The following is a 21,217-nucleotide window of genomic DNA, read 5'->3' on the forward strand; positions in this document are numbered from 1 at the left end:
GAGACGAGAGAACAGAGAAAAAGGTACACTGGGCTGGAATTCACGGCAGATACATAACGCACTTGTTTTACATTTAAATTGTGTTTCTGTCGCTGGGACAGCCCAAAAAGATTGCGGTGTAGACTTTTCCTCTCTCGGCACTTGTGTATCTTTGTGAGAAATTACAATGAAATGAGCTCATTATAAAGTGTTATAAAGTTTTAAACCTGGAGTTATTTTAGCCTCTGTAAAGCAACGTCCAACAATTCTGCTTGTTGCATGTGCTCAGTGCTCCGACTCACCTATCAGGGTCACTACTAGGCAAATTAAGCAACATTTATTTTGTGTGTCAGTTTAAGTACCTGAGGAGCTCTTATCCTTCATGGGGGTCATGTATCCGTCCTCATCCGTGTCCCCCCTGGACGTCCTCTCCCCGAGGAAGATGGTGGGGTCCGCACTGTACCTCTGGCCCCCGCTGTCCTCTGCCCCATTCTGACTCAGGCTCTTTTTATGCAGGCTCCCGTTGCAGCGCTGGTCCTCCAGGCCTGGACCCGAGCCACCTGCTGCTTCCTGGTTCGGGCCGGCCTGGGCACCCACCGCGGATCCGTCCACAGGGTTCGGCCCACCGTCTCGATAGCCAAACTGGTTCTGAGGTGGGAGACAAGAATAATGTAAGCTGATGTTACTCAGTAACTGGTTTAAACCACTCTGAATAGCTGGAACAACGTTGTTTAAAAAGCCAACCTAAAGATGTCTACAGTGCAGCAGACACATATGGTGTGAATGTCAAAAAAAAAAGAAAAAAAATTACATATGCCATCTGTATGCCTCTTGCAGCAAAGGAAGTGAGCCTTAACCAGTGCAGCTGCCCGTTGAAGGTAAAACTCTGAGACAAAGTTCTACTGGTGTAGTCATCAGCCTTAAGGGAGTGTGAGGGGCAGCCAGGCAAAGCTACAATTCAAACACCTGAACCTCAGAAAAGAACAAAAAAAAATAAAAAATAAAAAATACAAGCAAACGGGCTTCTTGTGGTGCTGCTTTTGCTTGCCGTGGGCTATTTAACCCAGGCCTACTCCTCTGCACTCTTGCCAACTGCTCGCACTGGAGCGGCAATTACAGGAAAGCGGAGCAACAAAACACAGGGAAGGAAAAAAAAAGGAAATGTCCCGGGGTCATATCAGTCCACCTACTCCCACTGTCTTCCCTCCATCGCAATCAGCTTCCGCCCGCTCCAAACTTCTCTGTTCATCCCTTCTTCAAAGCCACTCATTATCCGCTGCTCTTTTCAAGTGTGAGCGTGAGAGAAAATCAGCCCAGATTAGATAATCGTCTGTATCTGACTGCGTCTGCGGCGGTGCAACCTGAATAACTAACTTCCCTCGGCAAAGACTAGCCAGCCGCTGGATTTGAATGAATTTGCTCCTCGGTCTGGGCATGTGGGGGATTTGGACGGCGAAATCCAAAAGAGTTTTCAAATTGTGATAGGGCCGCTGACCTTGAGCACGGAAGACCCTTGATGGATTGCTGTGCGTGTCTCCTCGAAGGGGGGTGTGTCTGTGTTCGCCAGGGAACGAAGAGCCGTCGGCAAACGGGCAGGTCATGTGGGTAAGGGTGCATAAGCTGCGGAGCTGGCACGCGGTCCATGCAGCAGAGCAAACAAGCATCTCATTGTCTATGAGCAAGCGGCGACGGCATTTAAAGAGAGAGCGTGTGTTATTTGCGTGTGACGCTCTTGAGTAATGAAACCTTGGGCCGGGGGAGCTGGTGCATAAAGAGTCCAGATTTAAGCCACACACACTGGGAAAGAAATGATGGAGGTGGGCCATTAGCGGAGGGAAATCCTCAGTGTATTGTAAGTTCTTAGCCACCTTGAGCACACGTAGAGGACAGCGAGTTGGCCAGTTTTTGACCGGAGAGAAGAAAAAAAACCTCAAGTCTAGTCTTTGTATAAGGAGAATAATATAAAATCATAACTTAAGTTGTATGCTTTTAAAATGACTGCTCACCTCTAAATCCCTGCATGCCCTGACCCCCCCCGGGAACTGTCTGACACCCTCAACCCCTCCTGTATACTCCATCCAAGCTACTGTACGGTCCTCAGACACAGGCTTGCTCACCATCCTCCGGGGGTCCTGGCAGAGATCTGCAACGCCCCTTCTATAGACACAGAATCTTATCAAACCCACCTGTTGTTCTATAATCCCTTTTTTTTGTTTTCCTTAACTCGTAATTACGAAATGTTTAAATATTTTAATGTTGACGAGTGTCCTTACTCTATTGGAGTCAACTCGAGGCCTGGTGGTATACGACTGAGGAGCCATGTTGTAACCACGAGGCACCAGGTACTCCTCAGCATCCACAAGGTCGTCGAGGTCCTCTTCGTCCAGGAGGCTCTGGAAGAACTTGCTGTCGTTGGGGCTGGGGAGCTTCATGCGGTCGTCCCCCTGAACAGCAGCACACGTGACATAATCAACATTTTTTACTCAACCTGATTAACTTAAGTTAGCTGACGCACATCGCTGCCAGAATGTTGTTATCGAAACGCTTCGACTGTGAGCGTAGTGAGACCGAACGCACCTGGATGACCAGGTATCGCTGGGGGTCACGGGCCATTCTGCAGAACTCCGCAGCCAGCTCTTTGAACTTGGGCCTGCTGTCCGCGTCAATCATCCAGCCTGGGGGAGGAGGAGAGAGGGAAAGACAAGACAAAAGGTTGGAGAGGAAGGGAGGAAATAGATGGGATGGGTTTTTGGATGAAGGAGGTGTGTGAAGAATTATCTCCAAAAACACATTGAATTGTACACGGGGCGTATTTTTCAGTTTCCCACAACAGCTGACAGTTGAGTAGAAAACGAAGTTTATTGATCTTTCTGAGCCAGTTTATTGCCATTTTCCTTAAGGACAACTGCGTTTGACCTTCTATTGCATTTCCAGTGTTTCATAATTCATTTTCTCTAAGCTCGGACATTGTCTTCCGTCACCGTGCTGGATGCATGGGTACAAAAATAACAGCAATATATTTCAGAGGTTGGGATGGAAAAGAGATTATAACTATATGAATGTATCGGAAGCTTTTGGAAATAAACCCTTTTTTTAATAGAGTTTAATACATTTTGAGGGTTAGGAGCCTTGCTCAAGAGCAACAAAGAAGTAGTGATTAGGGAAGGGAAAGCGTTTGTATGAATCAGAATTAACGTGGCCAATTGCTGAGCTTCCCTCAGGCTTTCGATGGTGGTGGCGTGACCGTGTCTTCAGTTTTGACCCCGCGACAGACCTCTCAGATCGCTGCGGTAAAGCTCACCTGACGATGCTTATTCAGTGTGAGTGTAGCACTGCACTGTGGGTAAAAATGAGAACTTGCAGGGATCACCAGCTGAACTTTACAGTCAACTGTATATGGAAAATGGAACATTAATATGTCCTATTGATCAGGCATACACGACAACCCTCACGCATTTCTGCCGCTTGCGGGTTGAAAGAATCCTTTCGATCTCAGCATTTATAATATTATTGTCAAAAGATATTTCATAAAATGTATTTTCCTCCTCCAGGAGGACAGAAAGACTTAGCTGGCGCCGTTATTATGCTGAATGGTTTCCGGGCATTGGCGGATTGGCTTTTGATTGTCGTCAAAAGCCACTGGCAATAATTTTTCATTTGGAGACATAAACAATTAGATATTATGACATTTCGGTTGGATCAACATTTTTTGGTCGCGGGAATATGTTCTGATCTCGGGTTCCAAGTTGGATCGCATCATTCTCTTTCAACACACTTGGCATTTTAAGCACTCCGCTGTCGCCCTCACGCGGGTTGAATCACAATGAGTGCAAGTTAAAATTTATAGAGTAACAAGCTGTCAAAGATCAGAAGCATATTCATAGTGTACATACAATATTTGTGCAGCAAAAAAAAGGACAAAATCATTAAGGGGGAAAAAGAAAAAAGTCAGTGGGGAGACTTTTACGTGAGGACATTTTCAAGAGCTTTCCAGCCGTCAGCAGAGGACGGGGAGTGAGAGACAAGTCGCTCCACCACAGCTGAGGGTAGCTGGGGTGCAGCATGACCAGACTGGTGCCGGGGACAAGGGACAGCCGAGCAGCCGTCAGCTGGAGGAGCTCACAGCATGGATTGGCATGTATGCCTGGACTGCTTCCTGGAAATCTGCAAGGGTGGATCACTCTACAGCCATTTGCACCAGCACCAGGGCTGCGGATTCAGCCAGGGGAAGGAGAGCATGGCGGCAGGGACGTCGGAGAAATCGGGTAGGGTGAAGAAAAGGCAGGGTTCTTTTTTGGATGAGCTGTACGGGCTGGAGGGAGAGTAATGGGAGCTCCGGCTGGGGGGGGGGGGTTGTAAGCCCAGATGGGCGATGACACGGACCAGGAAGTGGGCAGAGACCCTGGTGAGGACAGGCCTGCATGTTGCACACCATAAACCAGAAGCTCATCACAGTTGTGCGACAACACAATTCTGTTTTCTGTGTCTGCGTTTTATTTCATCTTTTCAGCCTTGAATCAAAGCCCCAGAGCTCACATAACGTTTTACCGGATAAATATTAAAAAAACACAACAACTGTTTTATTAAACTGCAACTCACCCGTGACAGCTCCAGCAGTGTTTTAACATGATGTAACAATGAAAATGGAACACAATGTGTTCCACGCGTTAACACGGACGTTTTTATGCCTTCGTACAAGAGATGTAACATCTCAGCTATAAAACCGTGGATGTGCTGGACCGTTGGACAGCCCCAGGCTAGTGGTTCCCCCCCCCGTCTCCAATCTTCATGCTAAGCAAAATCCGATCTTCTCATCCTCTTTTTTTGGCAAGAAAGCAAATCCAGACTTTCAAAAAATGTCAAACTATTCCTTTAATTGTTTTGAACAAAATTGAAGTGATGCAAATTTACACTCAATTTATTATTGCAATTTTGCAATTTTACTTTAATGTGGTGGTGTGATATTTACACAATCCACTATAACTTTTTGATAACCTGCACTTCATTTACATCATGAACTAATTACCATCAATTCAGAAAAATCTAATCAACCAAAAATAATTATGAGTTACTGTATTACTATAGGTAAAGATAATGCCTCACTGGCTGATCCTGGGAGATTTCGAGATTTACGAGTTGAAACTTTTTGCTTTTTGATTCCATAATGGGAACTTTTTGCGCTGCCAGATATTGAGAGAGTGCAGCTGAGGCGCACGCTTCCTCCTGTCTTCTCTGTGTGTGTGTGTGTGTGTGTGTGTGTGTGTGTGTGTGTGTGTAGTCTGTGCCTGCCCTCGGTCAGACAGACCTGCAGCTCTTTATAAATCCTGAGGACAGCGGAGACAGATGGAGATGGGGACAGCGGTGTAACCTAGTCGCTACGTTTCTATAGAGCCCCACCTTCGCACGCTGCTGTGCTGATGTTGGCTGGTGGCGTCAAACCCACTGTCCAACCATCACAGTGTGCCGAACACGACAAAATAAGAAGAAAGGCTGCAGGCTGAGGACACCCTGCTTTTACAGACGAATGCTTGTTTTGGGGATTTTTTTCTGTGTCTAAGCATGTGCAAGTGCGTTTGTTTCCTCACATTTGACCATGACCATGTAGACATCTATGGTGCAGATGGGCGGCTGGGGCAGGCGCTCCCCTTTCTCCAGGATGTCGGGGATTTCTCTCGTGGGGATGCCGTCGTACGGTTTGCCCCCGAATGTCATCAGCTCCCAGATGGTCACACCTTGGGGAAAAAGAAAGAGAAGGAACAAGACGGAGAGTTAGAAATGAGAAAGTGGGAACAAGAGATGATGCAGATAAGGGGACGAGGATGCAAATAGGAAGAATGGAAATAAAGGAAACAGGATTTCAGGTCGCTGACTAGTTTCCTCCCACAGGTACGAGCATTATGTCTACACATAACACTTTTAGCACCCACCGTAACTCCACACGTCACTCTGATGGGTGAACTTCCTGTAGTGAATGCACTCCAGAGCCATCCACTTAATGGGCATCTGAAGAGAGACCGACAGACACAGAAGGATTTTATAGATGCATCAAGCAAAAAAAAAAAAAAAAGGACACGTGAATTATTACCTGCACATTTATCACATTTATTTCCATCTGACTCGCAAGCAATTTTACATTATGTTATTTTGCTCCGCAGCTGGCCCATCTTTTTATCCAGTGTTTGTGAGATATTGGGAAATCGACAATGCTTTCAACCATAGTTTTGCCATGCTCAATATTACTCAAGTACTGTGATTGATTGGCTTCAGTCCCACCCCGGGGATCATCGATAGTGCACACGCCTGTTTAAGATGCTTAATGAGATTGTGCTGGCCATTTATCTCCGATTACCTCAACAGCCCGTAGGTTTTTCCGCTGCGAAGCAGCAACTGCAACGAGCTTTCTTTGACTTTCCGGACGAGGACAAGGACGGTGGCGCACGTCGCCGTATCCTAACATGCATGTGATTTCCATATTGACTGGAGAGGGGGAGTTCTCTGCTGCGGAGCCCACTGAACAAGGCAATTATCTGGCCTTTTGCGTGTGAACGCACATATGCACACACCAGGCATTTAAAGCGTAGTCCTCGCCGCCGCCGCCACCGACCCCCCAGCCCGACATACACGTGCTCCTCGGGGTAATGAGCAGGAAGAGGGGAAATCAAGTGCCTCCAAGATACAGTGCCTCCTACTTTCATCTCTGTTGATTTAACCTCCCAACGGCACGTCTATTTTCATGGCGTACATGCAGATGTGCTGACAACAGCTCTCATTTATCGAGTCATCAGTGACCACCAACACGGTGTCAATCACTCAGACGGTTGCATCAAACTCGTCTGGTTTATGAAAATACTGTTTTCTCTCTCTCTCTCTCTCTCTCTCTCGTGCGCAGAGATAATAACTCCCACTCAAGATGCAGTGGCTACCTTCGGGCCTCCAGCTGAATAGATGCAACAATGAACAAGCCAATTTAATAAAGCGAGTTGATCAGAACAATTTGCATAGTGAGTCTCCGGCGAGGGAAGGGGCCCTCTGATTAATGCAGCCCGGGTCCCGGAACAAAACAAACCGGAGTGGATGCGCGGCCGGCTTTGTTTGTTCGGATGAAGTGTTTCTTAATTGTCTTCCACCCACGGCGAAGTTCACGGAAGTTTTCGCAGATTTGAAATTGTTAAAAGGACGTTACCCTGTGTCACACGCAGAGTACATTTATTTTCTGTTTCATCGCGAGCTGAGAACTGCATTCTCTGCATCTCATATATTCCCTGTGAGACTTAGATGCTTAATGTGATAAACTCGCATTTTCAGTTTGTGGTAATTCACCATTCGCCTGATATGGAAACAGGAAGATGGCTAAATCTTTTCTTTCTTCTCCTGCTCTCCTCCACGTTCGGTTGATAAAACATATAAAGTTATGCATCACGGCAAACATCTAGTAAGGCGGAGCCAACTGTTACGAATACTTTGGCCACTGACCTTTTTGTTTCATTACTCTTTGGTGGTACTTTTTATCCACGACTGCACTGTACACACACACAAAAAAAGCGTGCACACGCCTCCACTTACACCAACCTTGCCCCCATCCGCGTTGTACTCCTTCTCATCGGCATCCAGCAGCCGCGCCAGGCCGAAGTCGGTGATCTTGATGTGATTGGGCGACTTCACCAGCACGTTGCGGGCGGCCAGGTCCCTGTGGACCAGCCTCCTCTCCTCCAGGTACATCATCCCCTGAGGGAGAGAGAGAGAGAGAGGGGGGGGGGGGGGTTAAGAGGAGACTATGAATCCTCTCATGGAGACATTCATCATTTTCACGAATGGAGCAGCCTGAGATCGTCGATGCGGTAAATGCTAGCACTAACATTAAAAATGATTGTCATAACTGTCATCATCATTAACCACACACCTACAGGGACGTTTGGATTCAATCCGTCACTGATATCATGCCTCTTGTAAATGACTCTGAGACGCAGGGGATTCACAGGCAGCTTTCCCGGAAATGGCATTAAGTCAGAAACTCTGACTAACGAGTGCAGCAGAACAGAAGAAAAAAAACTCTGAGGTTTTTCAGAAGCAGTTATCTGACATCACATTGACATGCATTCAGAAAATCCAGGAAACACTCGAGACTGTCCGCAGATTTTTTTTGACCTTTTAGTCTCTCTCAGGTCCTGCATGTTAAATGGAGAAAGAGGTTTTCTAAATGTTGCAGATAATACAGGATATAGCAGGAACTAGCTACGTTGGACTTGAAGTGCCCAACATCGGTATTTACTTCTTAATACGTGTCCAACTCAAGTGTAATCTTGTTCAGTCATGGTCTATTGGCTCTCTGAGATTGTGTCTCTGTCCGCGTCCATGTCCCCGATAATTGGGGCTATTTTCAAGGTGGCTAGGCGGAGAGAACAATGGGCGTACTTCCAATTTGTTAACGTGGATTATGAACACCCCATGAGCAAAGCAAGTCAGGGGGAAAGTACAAAAAACAAAAACAAAGTCTTGAGCGGAGAGAATGGCAACTTTGCTTTGCAGCCTTAATTTGTTGCTCAATGGGCTGGACGCGGCAAGGACTCTGTGACAGTCGCACAAAAAACCTATTTGCGCAGGCGTGCGTGAGCTACAGGTAGAGAATACGCTCACTTAGCTCCCAGGCACACAAACATACACGTGTCAGCTTTTCTTCGGGAATACAGGCATTTCATCATACACGCACACGTACACACTCCCCGCCTCCCGTGCGCAGAGCGGCACCCGGCAGGCAGGCCGGCAGGCGGACAGACAAGGTTGGAGCAGTTGAAGTGTATTAGACTGGATGTTAAACAAGTGGATGCCACTTTGCAGCTGGATCAATAAAAACACCTGAGTGAAGAGGGACACAGTCATTGTACTCAGCAGACAATGAAAAATTTCTACCAAGCTCCACTGGCGCAAAAGAATCATTGCCCATTTGAAATACTTATGGGGAAAATACTGTATTAATGTATGTGTGTGTGTGTGTGTGTGTGTGTGTGTGTGTGCGTTTGACAGAGAGAGAGAGTGCACAAGTATCGAGCCACACTGTTTTGAAATGCTCATCGTGACGAGCCGCTGCGCGCCGCCTCCTCCCAGACAAATGTGAGGATAAATCGATAGTGCCGACGTCTGGCTCGCCGCTGGCTGAGCCCTCATCCATCATCCGCCGGCCTCGTGGTGACAGACAAGTAGACACACACGCACAAACGCTGACAGAGACCACCCTGAGACCACCTATGCGAAAAGAAAGACATATTTCACGGAACACACTTGGTGACTCTCGCATTGTTTGTGTCTCTGTCGACCTTCCTGCTGCCTCACTCTGTGCCCCTCTCCAATATGAAACAATGTAGGCCTCAGTATCCCCTTTGACTGAAAGTGTATTTAAAATAGATTACTTCTGGGGGGTTTGGGGCAGGCGATCAATAACAACGCTGATTACAATAAGCCCGGAGACGACCGGGCCACGCAATATTTATCCCCGGTGTCGACGTCGAGAGGAATTAGGAATCAATGGCCCACACAGTCCATTAATACACTTAGACTTAAAGTGACGGGGCAATGAGGGGAGGCCATCGCACCGACAGGCGAGCGGTGGATGTACAGCAGCTCAAGGAGCCAATTCATTCTCAGCCAGTCCAGGCGGTAAACACCGGCGTCCCGGTGGAGGACGTGGGGGCAGCCTTGGTTTCAGGTCAAGAGGGTCCCGCTGATTGTGCTACTTTAACACTGCTTAAGTGTTACAAACCCACCGGAGTCCTGACGTCCTCAAAAAAACACACAAAAAAAAAAAAAACGGAAGAGGAATGGGATAATTTGTGATTACTTAACCTGTAGCTCATTCGGGAATCTGCAGAGGAAGTAATTAGACCTGCCATGTTTGGTGCACAACATAATCGTTTACTTAGAACACCATGACTGAGCAAACTGTTGCTGAGCCTTCAGCCAAACACCTATACTGTATGAACTCTGTATGACTGACAGGTTGAGCTGTTCCCTGCCACCACTTTAAGAGCTTCCCCATTGCTCTTTATGCATGTTGGTCAATTAATAATAGATGAATTAGTCTTGGAGGAAAGTGTCTGTGCAAAGTTGCTAACAGCAAGTTGCAACAACAGCGTAGTGAAGGAGTTAAGTACCTGCGTCTCTCCCTCACTTTCTCTCTCTCTCTCTCTCTCAGCCATTATTTTTCTGCGGAAAAAAAGCAAAGCTGTCTGAGACGCAGGATTTGCCGCGAGGCACATCAGACCTACCACTGGGCTGCTGCACTCAAAGGGGTTCAACGTGCACGCTTTTGGCTGACTTTTAGAGGAGAGATGATGTATGTGTTGATGCGTGAAGACAGAAGGGAAACGCATCTTGTCTCGACTCCTTACGCAGTACATTGAAACGCTGAAAACTTCCTACGAAGCCCTTTCATGAGATGAGAAAACTACATGCACGGGGGTAATATGATTTAACGACAAAGCCGAAGCCACAGTCATGCTCATGTGACGTTCTGTCGGAAAAGTTCGCAGGTGTGCGGCCTCTATCAATCCACGTGAAAGGCTCATGTCAGGACCTTTGACTTGGAAAAGAAGGTGGGAGGTAAGCATGCACTAGGCCCCAAAAAAAAGATTTTTTACAAAACGTGTATTGCTTCAGAATCGCGTACTGCCCCTTTGAGTTATTGTGGGAAAGGAGCTCAAATATGAAGTTCGCTTCACTGCAACTGATGAAGTGGCGCGTCCTTTTTGTTTTAATTTTTGAACAAACTGCCACCGTTGACAGACGGGAGGTCATGGTCAATGACGGCAGCCCATTTGTTCAGTTCACTTCGGTTCAGTCCAACATTTCCGGAAAACACATACTTGAACCCAGCTCTCACAGCTCGCAGAGAGAGCTGTGTGCTGCACTGGTGCTTTAAGGTTAAGGAGCCTGCCGGCGCTGCTGCCACACACCCGTGTGACACCGGGGGTTTGTTTTCACCACCTCAGTGCATCAAGTGCTGCCGTAGCAGTTTAGAAGATTATACTTCATGCAACTTTCAATTGCTGTTTAGCCAAGAGTTGGGTTTAGGTGAGGTCAGCAGTGATTTCAACCATTAACCACCTTTTAGATGTGCGACAGAGACATGACACATCGTCAGTTCTTAAACAAGTAATGCAGCCCTACATCTCACAAAAACCTACCGCCATTTGTTTATGACTCAACAAGAGGAAACTAAAAAAAGGTGTTAAGACACCCTGTGGGGATTCTGATCAGTATTAGCGTGAGGAGGAGGATGAGGACAAGGAGGAAGGTGTTTAAACAAACATGGGAGCACACTGTGCAGGTTTCAAACTTTTAAAGGAATTTGCTGAGTGACACAAACTGTAAACATCACTTTTAGTTGTTTTTTTACAAGGAAACTCCGAGGGGCACCATTAAATATCAAACCAAATGTGATGCTTAAAGCATATTAAACTATAGGTAACCATGACGACACTTAACACTGCTTCGTTTTACTTTACCCATTAGCTCACTGCCAGCAGTCTTTTGAAAATGATAAATAAAAAGGCTGATAAATTCGGCCGTGAGCAGTTTGATGATAAACAATGAGATGGCCTGAATAGAGCTTGCCTTGCGATTAATTCAATCAATTATTGTTTATTACAGATATTGTACATCAGTGTTAGTGGATTTTTGTGTGTGCGTGTGCATCAATCACGCGAGAGCACTGACGCGTTTATGCTCCAACAATAAAATATCTCTCTCAGTAAATATCTCGGTCCTAATAAAATTTGAGAGATCCTCAGCAAAATTCCTCGTTTATGTCGTGTGCAAGACAAATATTGCAGATCCTGATTTTGCACCTGACAGCCGGCAAAGAGACCAGCAGGATCCCCGGTTGCCGTCTTCACGTCCAACTCGTGAAGCTTTGAAAACAAAATACTGGTGATGAATCTGAACTGAAATTAATATGCTGGAAATAAGGCTTTAAGTGTTCCAGCAAAGAGAGGATGCGGTTTGTTACGGATAGTTACTCCTCATATTCATTTTCCGGCTCCTAGACGGGATGAAATCTCATTTTTATCCAGCTCTTAAGATGTTTTTTTTTTCATCTCTGAAGAGCACTGAGTTGTTTACAGAGGCTAAAAGCTTTCTAAAGCACGCAGCAGACGAGGTCACGGCTGCTCCATGACAGATTAGCGCTTTCTCCCTTAACAGGAAGAAAAGGAAGACCGAAGTAATGGAGGAGAAGAAGAGGATGAAACCAGGCATGAATAAAAAGGAGCGGAGCGGTGTGGTAACCGCGGGGAGCAGGCGCGCCTCAGCGGGGGAGAAAGATGCTGCGGAATAAAAGATGCTGAGTATAAAGGAGAGCGGTTGGACGGTAAGTGGAGAAAGAGGATGGTGGACATGATGGACTACAGTGGGAGATGTATTCAACCCACGCCTTCAGCAGATGTGGTATTTGTCTGATATATTACAAACATTGACAATTTGTTAACATGAAACAGCTGCAGATTTAATTTGGAACAACTTTTTCAAGTTTGTTGCCAGGCAACATGATCATTCAGTGGGCAGCTAGTTAAATAGTTTTAATGACTCCTGGGCACAAACAAGTGCACAGTGTATATCTCTGTTTTTTTAAATCTTAAATCTCATTAGAATTCATGTCGAGAAACCTATTTGGGGGGCGGGGCAGGACGCGCCGTTTCTCACAGGAACCAGAAGGTGAGGTGTCTGTTTCCGGAAGGGACGATAAGGGGGCGCCGCATCCACCCCCGAAAAAAATGGGTGAAGAGGCAGCAACAATGTGAGCAATGTGGGACCGTCCGCGCGCCGAGGACTGGGACCGGCGCGATAAGGGGCGCGCACAATGGTTCGCCCAGGTGGCGCAGGTGGTCGTCTGTCATGCGCCGTGTGCTGCGCAGGAGATAGAATGGAAGGCATTCCCACAGAGCTGGCAGTCTACAAAGCATGGGTGCGGAAACAACTGGTGTGTGTGTGTGTGTGTGTGTGTGTGTGTTTGTCTGTGTGTGTGTGAGAAAGAGAACAAATAGGAGTGAGAATGAGCCGGCCAATGTCCAGACGAGCCTCTCTTTGAGCATCCATTCACATGAGCACACATCAATTCCAAATTGTATTCAGGTAAAATCATAAACGCATCTTATATAGACCACATTGCTCCAATTTAAGCTTCTCTCTATTGGCTTCCGGTACGTTACGGCTTGTTCAGGACTTGCACCAAAGTGCATTCCAGATCTTTTGAAACGGTATTTGGCCGGTCCTTTTCTGTTAGGGCCCCGCGCTCTTTGGAACAATTTCCCTGAGGAGATCCGTCTGGCGAGCGCTGTATACTCTTCTAAATCTCTCTCGTGCTTTCTTGGGACTTGGCATCTGAATCCACCTTTAACTTTAAAAACTCTTTCATCTTTTGCTTAAGTTTCTCTTTTTCTCCTCCTGATCTCAGAAGGATTTTTGCTGTCTAAAGATGTGTGATTTTGAAACATTTGCCTTCAATTCTTCATTTTTCAACCAGTAAACCACCTTATTGCTTGTTTTTGAAAGGTACGAAATAAATGAAGTTCATTATTGTTATTTTACAGCCTGGTTCGGCTCCAAAAGATGCAGGATAAAAGGAAGGTTTGAAGAATGGGCCACGGTTGGTGTTACTGTTCGACTCGTCTCCGCAGAAACCAACAGGCTCCGCGCCGCATCTCCCGGATGCTTCGGATGGTTAGCGAACAATCCAGGTGGATGTGATGCTGTTGCAGAAGTCAGGGCACGGGCCCATTTGCTCTGCATTCAGCCGTTCTGGAACCACGGTGCGGGGAGAAATGGGCCCATCTATCAGCCCGAGCTAAGCAGAGTGTGTCCCCGAGCGTGTGCATCTCACGGGTGTAAATGGTTGTGCAGTCGGAGGGGTGCGAGTAAAGCGAGTGACAGCGAGCGAGGGTGAAATCCTCTTTCAAAAACAGTGCAGGAACTTGTCCTTGCGCTTGATGTCTTCCTGTTTCCATTTTCAATCATTGACGCCTCAAGAGAGAGAAGCAAACGTACAAGTATCTGAGCTCTTGTCGCCATGATCTCGGCTCCCCTTTGGGATGGAAAGATCCTTCCAAAATGTCACTGTGCAGCCAATGAAAGACCACTGCTGGTGAATTTACATGAGCAAATGTCAACATTTTCCGGGCTGCTGCAATGGAATTCGAAAGGGGAAAACAGTGAGATAACATCCCGATTAAAGACAACGTTTCTGCTTCCTCAAGGCGATTGTTCTTGTGATCGAATCCGTTGTTTTCCGCAGCGGCAGACGACGCTACACGAGCCTTCAATTAACGGTGCTGTAGTGAGATCCCGCGACGTTCGCGATGAGCCGGTGGGCAACGCCGCGAGGGCAGTAATGATGGGTTTCATTGACAGCTCGGCCGCCTCTTCAGTTCCACAGGTGAACCCGCCGAACGGAGAGGAGGGGCAGAGTGAAGACGTCTGATCTTCTTTTGAGGCGGCTGATCGCCGGGCTGGGCGCTCGCTGCGGCGCTCAACCTTCACAGTAATGCCTGTAATTTGCCTGCTACCCGCTGTGACGCTGAGAAGTTCTAATTTTTAATCGCAGCCGAGGATTATCGCGGTGAGAGGCGGTCGGACTTCTCTTGATTCCACCTGCACCACTGGCCGACGGCGATATTGTTCTGCGGATATTGACACATGCATGTTAATGTGAATGCACATGATACGTATAAGGATGCATGACTGCACATGGGTGGACACACAAAATGCCATTACTTCCCTCCTTAACTGCATCCTGTGTGTTTACAATAAGGCCGCTGGCGTCGAGAAAATGAAAACCTGATTGCGTAAAATTGATTTGTCTCGGAAACTAGTGGAATGGTCGTGTGTTTGTTTTGTTAAAATAACATTTGTAGGCCTTGTTAATAGAACAACAACAAAAAAAAAAATTTCAGCTGTGGGCCCACCTCGGAAACACATGGTCATGAGGCGTCGCAGGAGAATCCCCGCGGATTTTCAGCCCGCCGCCGTTCATCTGCATGAGCGCATATGCCTGTGTCTAATGAGCCTTCGGCTCCGGGCGTCATGAATAATGGTGTGTGTGTATGGAGAGAGGTGACCGATACAATCAGGCCCTTCCTACCCAGTGGATCCGGCAGTCAAATCCCTCCCCTTATGCATCCTTGAGCACTGCTGATCCTCACAGATAATTAGAAAGACCCGGGGGGCTTATCCCTCCACCGCCCGCTCTCTTCATCGCCTCGTACTCCCTTCACCCTGTCTCCTCATTTTGTTGAATCAGCAGGGACACGTTCGGTCCTTACTCCTGAGGACTGGTCTGTGTATGTGTATGTGTGTGTGTGTGTGTTCAAATTTGTAAATGAGTTTGCGATGGAGGAAGGGGAAAACTGCTCAGGGTGCACATCGGTTTTTATTTTTTATTTTTTTTATGATGTAGCCAGGATAGTGTTATGCGTCGCGGTGTTTGGTAATCGCGGCGTGATGTGCTTCCTGACGAGCTCTGAGATGCAAAGAATTGTTGGACTGCATTATTAATGAAGCCCCGGGGAAATGAAGTGCTGAACGTGGATCACTGCCGTACAGCCTGCTGACAGTATTAAATTCAATATAACTTAGTCTAATGTGTTTTAGTAGGAAATGTGGACTAGAATAAAAGAGACTGGATGTATAAGGTGGCACTATCAATCATTCACTCTACATCAATTTTGCTCTGCACTCTAACGTCTTTTTCAGCCAGTTTAAATGTACAAGTGAAGTATAAAAATAATTTATTCGATCCTTTGATGACCTCAAGTTACACTTACTAGTTTCTTTTCTGGAGAATTCCACCCTCTCACATGGTCTTCATCAGCAAAACGTTTGCTTAATTGCACTCAACTGTAGCAATACTAAAAAGCTTAAAAAATATATATCTTGTTTTCAAACTTTGCCTGATGAGGAAGACTGCGTGATATGGTTGAAAGTTGTGGACCACTTTGTCAGTGTCCAACTATTTCCAACTTTTGCCCTTTAAGTCAATATGATTCATCACGTTGACAGATCTAGGATACAATTTGGAGCACCAGAAAAAAAATGTTTCAGTTGACCTTGAGTCGTGACTATTATGTCATACGACTGTTTCCAAGGTCAAGAATAAACGTGGACTGAATGCTTTCATGCCGACACGTTGGTATCAAACTCATACTTCATGTAGTTGAAAGCTCTTGTAAAGACACATTCATTGCGGGTTATTTATTCATACTACCATTTCCAAGGTCAAGAGTGAAAATTATTATTTTCTTGCTACAAATAGCTTTCATGAATGTTAAACCCCCACCCTCCAAAAAATAACAGATTCAGACTTGACGAGGCGCTCCGTTGCCGCATGTCACTCAACTTCTATCAATCCATTCACGGACGCCGGGACTCTGATGTTCCCTGACACGCGTCAGACATTTTTCCCCCCATTTCCTGCACATGTTCGACATGCGGATGATAAATACGTCGAGGAGAAAAACATGTTTCACCTCCGGGCTGCATCGCGTTCGCTCATCAGCCGTTAACGGGAATATAAAACGGATGCCGTTGACAGGAGCCGTGTTACTCTCAGGTTGATAATCATAATTGCCTTTAGTGCAGAGCAGACGGTTTCCATTGCTCTGTAGTTAATTGCTCCTGCCATTACACCTTTTCGTCATAGCTAAAGGAGGGCAGCGAGCTCTAACGTGTGTTGTTATAGAATAATATTAAGAAAGTAAGGCTTACCTTCAATTCAGTATCAAATCTTAAATATCAGTTTTTCTGTGAAATCTTCCACATGTACATATAACATAGAGATGCAGAATGGATCAATATGTACGAGGGTAATTAACAAAAGAGGGGGAATATGATGGAGACCGAAAAAAAAAGTTCACATGTATTGCAGCATTAAGAGATACACCAAAGGGGATGTTCACTTCTGAATTCCCACCGACATCTGCATACAAGGATCTGACGTGGTGTTGCATTGAAAAGGGGCACAATATAAAAAATGTTAAACACGTCAAAACCAGTATAGTTTTTCTGCTTGTAGCCTTTTTGTTGCTAGGCCAATGAGTGCTTCCAGTCAGTTTGTAAACCTCTTTCACAGAAAATCTGCACTAAACGTGTTTGGTTGGCCCAGTTCAACCCATCTCAAGGCTCCTGTGATGTGTTCTGCTGTCACGTAAGGATTATATTTCACGACAACTGAATTTTAGAAAAAGTTTACTGGTGTGTTTACTGCAGAAAAGAACCAGGGGGGATTAGGGTTGTCATCGATGATGAACTGAGAAAGACTGAAGAGTCTGGAAAAAAATACTAAATGTTTGTCATCAACTTTAAGTTTGGATATGTTTGGGCAACAAAAATGTGGGTCACGGTTAAAAGAAAACAACATATTGGATTTTCGACAGCCCGAGTTCAAAATCACACTATTTGCAAAGCAAGGACATAAAATCCATCCTCCAGTGAGGGAGGGACACATGAAGGATATGTGCCGGAGGTGGGGGTGGTAGAGCGGGAGGCAGGGGGAAAGAAAGTGTTAAGGCCCCGGCTAATGAGTGCAGTCGAGATGTGTTTGCTCAGCACAGAGCGAAAAAAACAGAGCAGCGTTCGCGGCGGAATGAATGACGCGGAGGGCTCCACACTATAAGCTTGACCAGATTGGATCTCCTGCCATCGGGTGGCGGCATCTCGGGGGGAGGCACCACAGGATTCAAATCTGAACACACACACACCCCCGCACGGATGCACACGAGGGGCCAAACATCAGGAACCAAATTTAGGAGTCCAGAGATTGAACTTTTCCTTTCCCTGACTAAGCAGTGGCAGGACATGTCTGCTGACTGTAACTGTGTGTGTGTGTGTGTGTGTGTGTTTGTGTATGTGTAAAGGCGGTGGAGTATTTCTCTTGACCCTGTACGTGCTTAGTTTTCCATACACACCACAACTCAAAGCAAATACCATCAATTTTAACAAATCGTTGCTTCTGCACACATGCCCCCATGCATATTTCACCACAACATAGTACAGTGTTGAGCTCGCCCCTGAGAAATTATTTAAGGTCAACGTCCTGCTCCATCATTAGCGCTGTCAATCTGTGAAATACTGTCCGGAGCCGCTGTGCGACGGAGCTCCGAACTCCACCTGGAGGATTTTCCTGCAGGGCATGTTGTGTTAATGTCAGTCCAGTTTTGCTGGTGGGTGTGTTTACACAAATCACACCCCCACCTGTCACCTGTCACCAACCCAAAGGCCCGAGTGTGACCCAGATACCAGCCTTCACGGCCCAGCGGCCATCCACCACCTCCAGTCCCCCTCGAAAACCAATCAAGACTGGTCCAGACTCTGGCTTCAGTGCCGGAGCCAATCATTTCACCGACAGGACAACTACTCGCTGAATCTGTTCTACTTTCATTATACTGAGCCTGAGGACAGAGACTGTGAAAGGAAGACGGAGAGAGAGGGAGAAAGAGAGAGGGAAGAAGAGGGGAGGAGAGCCAAATTAAAAGTGTCCCGTAGCCCCACATACACTCAGATCCGATCCCATATTTAATTCAGTGATTGATTGTTCATTAAAATACATCCCAAACCTAATTATTCCATTAATAATCCAAAACCTAACAGAAGAAAAAAAAAACTCTGCACTGTATACTGTGTGTGAGAGGGTGAACGAGACAGGGAGAGAGAGAGAGAGAGAGAGAGAGAGAGAGAGAGAGAGAGATAGCGCAAGATTCAGTTAGTGTGATGAAGAGGGTAAAAATGGAGACAAGAGGGAGAGATGGAAAGAGACACAATGGGGAGAAGGCGGTCTTTTAAATGCTGAGAAGATCCTAGTTTTGCACGCACGCACGCACGCACGCACGCACGCACGCACACACACACACACACACACACACACACACACACACACACACACACACACACACACACACACACACACACACACACACACACACACACACACACACACACACACACACACACACACACACACACACACACACACACACACACACACACACACACACACACACACGTGCACACAGAGTCATTTGAGGACGTGTGGCCTGGAGTGAGTAATGTACCAGGAGATGTAGGGCAAACTTTGACCTGTGTTAACCCCAGCACAAGGCAGCCATGGAAACAGACAGTTTGTAAAAGGGAAGGACATGAAGCTGTTTTCGAGTGAATGGAGGAGAGGTGGATTGAGGAAAACAAAAGGAAGGGGTGAACAGGAAGAAGATGAGAGAGGAGACGTTTAGAGAAGAAAACGGAAAGGTAAGGAAATGATGGCAGGAAAGAAAGAGAAGTGGAGGAAAGGAAAGAAACACGAGGAAATAAAGTAAAAGGACGAGGAAGGACATTAAGATGTAAAAAAAAATGGAAATGCAAGTGTAGGGGAGGAAAAGAGTTAACATGTAGGGAAATAAACAATGGAGAGGACAGAATCGGGAAAAAATATAAAAAGGAAAGTACAATAAAAAAAGGGATGATAAGGAAAGGGCAGGACATAACACCAGAGGAAAGGGGGGGTGGGGGGGAAGGGAAAGAAAATAAAGAAGAGGAGAAGAAAAGAAAAGTGGAGGAAAGAGGAAATGAAAGACTGAAAATAAATTAAAAAGCCATTCACAAAAATCAAAAGTCCTCTGTGTCCTGCATTAGGTCTGTGAGTCCGTGTGTGTTGCTACTTGAATATCGGTCACTGTGTGTGTGCGTGTGTGTGTGTGTGTGTGTGTGGCAGTAGGAGTGGGGCAGCCCAGAGTGTGGTTGTAGATTAATGGGGGCCATTATCTCAATGCCCAAAACACTCAGTGATGAAGAGTCACTGCCTGGCGACAGGCCTCGGCCAATCAATTTGCAGCGCAGCGGTCAACTGCCCGGGTCAGAGCCCACATACGGCTGGTGTTTATGCTGTTGTTGTGGCGGTGGCGGCGGCGGGCTCTGGCTAATTGCCACGACGTTATGGTGAAATGGGAACTCGCCTTGTTTCTTTCATGCCTGGTGCGGGTTTGCAGATAGGACAGCATCATCATTAAATCAAAAAAAATTATCAGGGAAATGGAAAATAAATAAATAAAAATACTTATAGAGGCACCAGAGCTGGTCTGCACAAGTTCTCAGGTCCTGGACCTTTTAGTCTCAGTGCATATTAAAAGGTTATCCAGTCTCTTCACGGCAAATACTAAAATACCAAATACTGAAGAAGGCAAGGTCTATTCAATCTTTTCATCTTACCCGTCGATAATATCCACCCTTAGAATAAAAAATCATTAAGTTCATCAGGCAGGTGGTGAACTTCAACCACCCAAAGCGACTCCCCTGTTGCCCTTGCTCTGTGGTCATATCCTAGTTTTCATTCAGTTCCAGGCGTTCTTTGACTTCTTACCGCTGAGCTCTGCTTCAGGCTTATCCTTAGCTTAGCCTTCATCATTTTTCTCTTAAATACTTTAATCAAGGACGGTTCTCAGCTACTTGTTTTTCCATTTTATGCTGCTTTGATATTTTCACGGCACTAAATTTCACCGGTAAATATTTTTATTTTGGATTGGATTGTGTCGAACATTATCAGCCCCCTGGCACGCTTAATTATATTTCCCCAAATAATTGTGGTACATTCTTCCATTCACTTCGTGATAAAGAGCGATGATGGGAAGGTTTCCCTTGACTCGCTTATGAATAGGAGACTGTGGAGTGCATTTATTAACGGTAAAGTAAATTATGTTTACACTCGTTGACCCGTTGCGAAGGAGAGCGATGATCGTGGCGAGCAGGGGGAATGTCCGTTTACAGTCTGATGTGACAGGAAATGCTCAAATTACTTGAGGAATTCTTCAGTAAAGTTGATGTTTTAGCCTAACAGGCTAAAACATGTTCAGCATTGGCATAGCTAATTTTGCTCATAAAGTTATAATATAACACATACAATTACTGGATAATAATATGGTAAGATAAAGTTGCTACAGCTACTGTTGCAAATGTTTCACCAATATACAATCATCTTATAAAACATGACAGTAAGATTTAGCTTAAACTAACTTCAAATTGATCAAAATTTAATGCATAATACATAATCAATGCATAATTACTCTGACGTGGTGACACTGAACCCAATGGAAATTTTCTGCGCAATGAAATTGCATACAAAGTCAAAGCAAAAACGTGGTATTTGCATCATTGGCTTCATTAGCTTCACTTGCCTGAGGTTGGAATTTATAGAGGTTGAGACGTCTAG

The 21,217-nt window shown here is 45.9% G+C and overlaps 1 protein-coding gene across 4 annotated transcripts in view; it reads right to left on the reverse strand.

The window, feature by feature from the left end:
- The window catches only part of LOC118299130 (receptor tyrosine-protein kinase erbB-4-like), a 226,021-nt gene that overhangs the window by 10,267 nt on the left and 194,537 nt on the right, over positions 1 to 21,217 (reverse strand). For 3 of the 4 annotated variants that reach the window (XM_035622625.2, XM_035622606.2, XM_035622598.2), the window contains exons 21-26: positions 7,543 to 7,704; positions 5,907 to 5,982; positions 5,565 to 5,711; positions 2,557 to 2,654; positions 2,253 to 2,423; positions 342 to 627 (exon numbers count right to left, since the gene is read on the reverse strand). In XM_035622625.2, coding sequence (XP_035478518.1) covers positions 342 to 627; positions 2,253 to 2,423; positions 2,557 to 2,654; positions 5,565 to 5,711; positions 5,907 to 5,982; positions 7,543 to 7,704 — 940 coding nt within the window. The remainder of the gene's footprint in view (positions 1 to 341; positions 628 to 2,252; positions 2,424 to 2,556; positions 2,655 to 5,564; positions 5,712 to 5,906; positions 5,983 to 7,542; positions 7,705 to 21,217) is intronic. The other variant, XM_035622616.2, reaches the window with a different exon arrangement.

Source organism: Scophthalmus maximus, chromosome 1 (genome assembly GCF_022379125.1).
Source record: "Scophthalmus maximus strain ysfricsl-2021 chromosome 1, ASM2237912v1, whole genome shotgun sequence".
In the NCBI taxonomy this organism is placed as follows: domain Eukaryota; kingdom Metazoa; phylum Chordata; class Actinopteri; order Pleuronectiformes; family Scophthalmidae; genus Scophthalmus; species Scophthalmus maximus.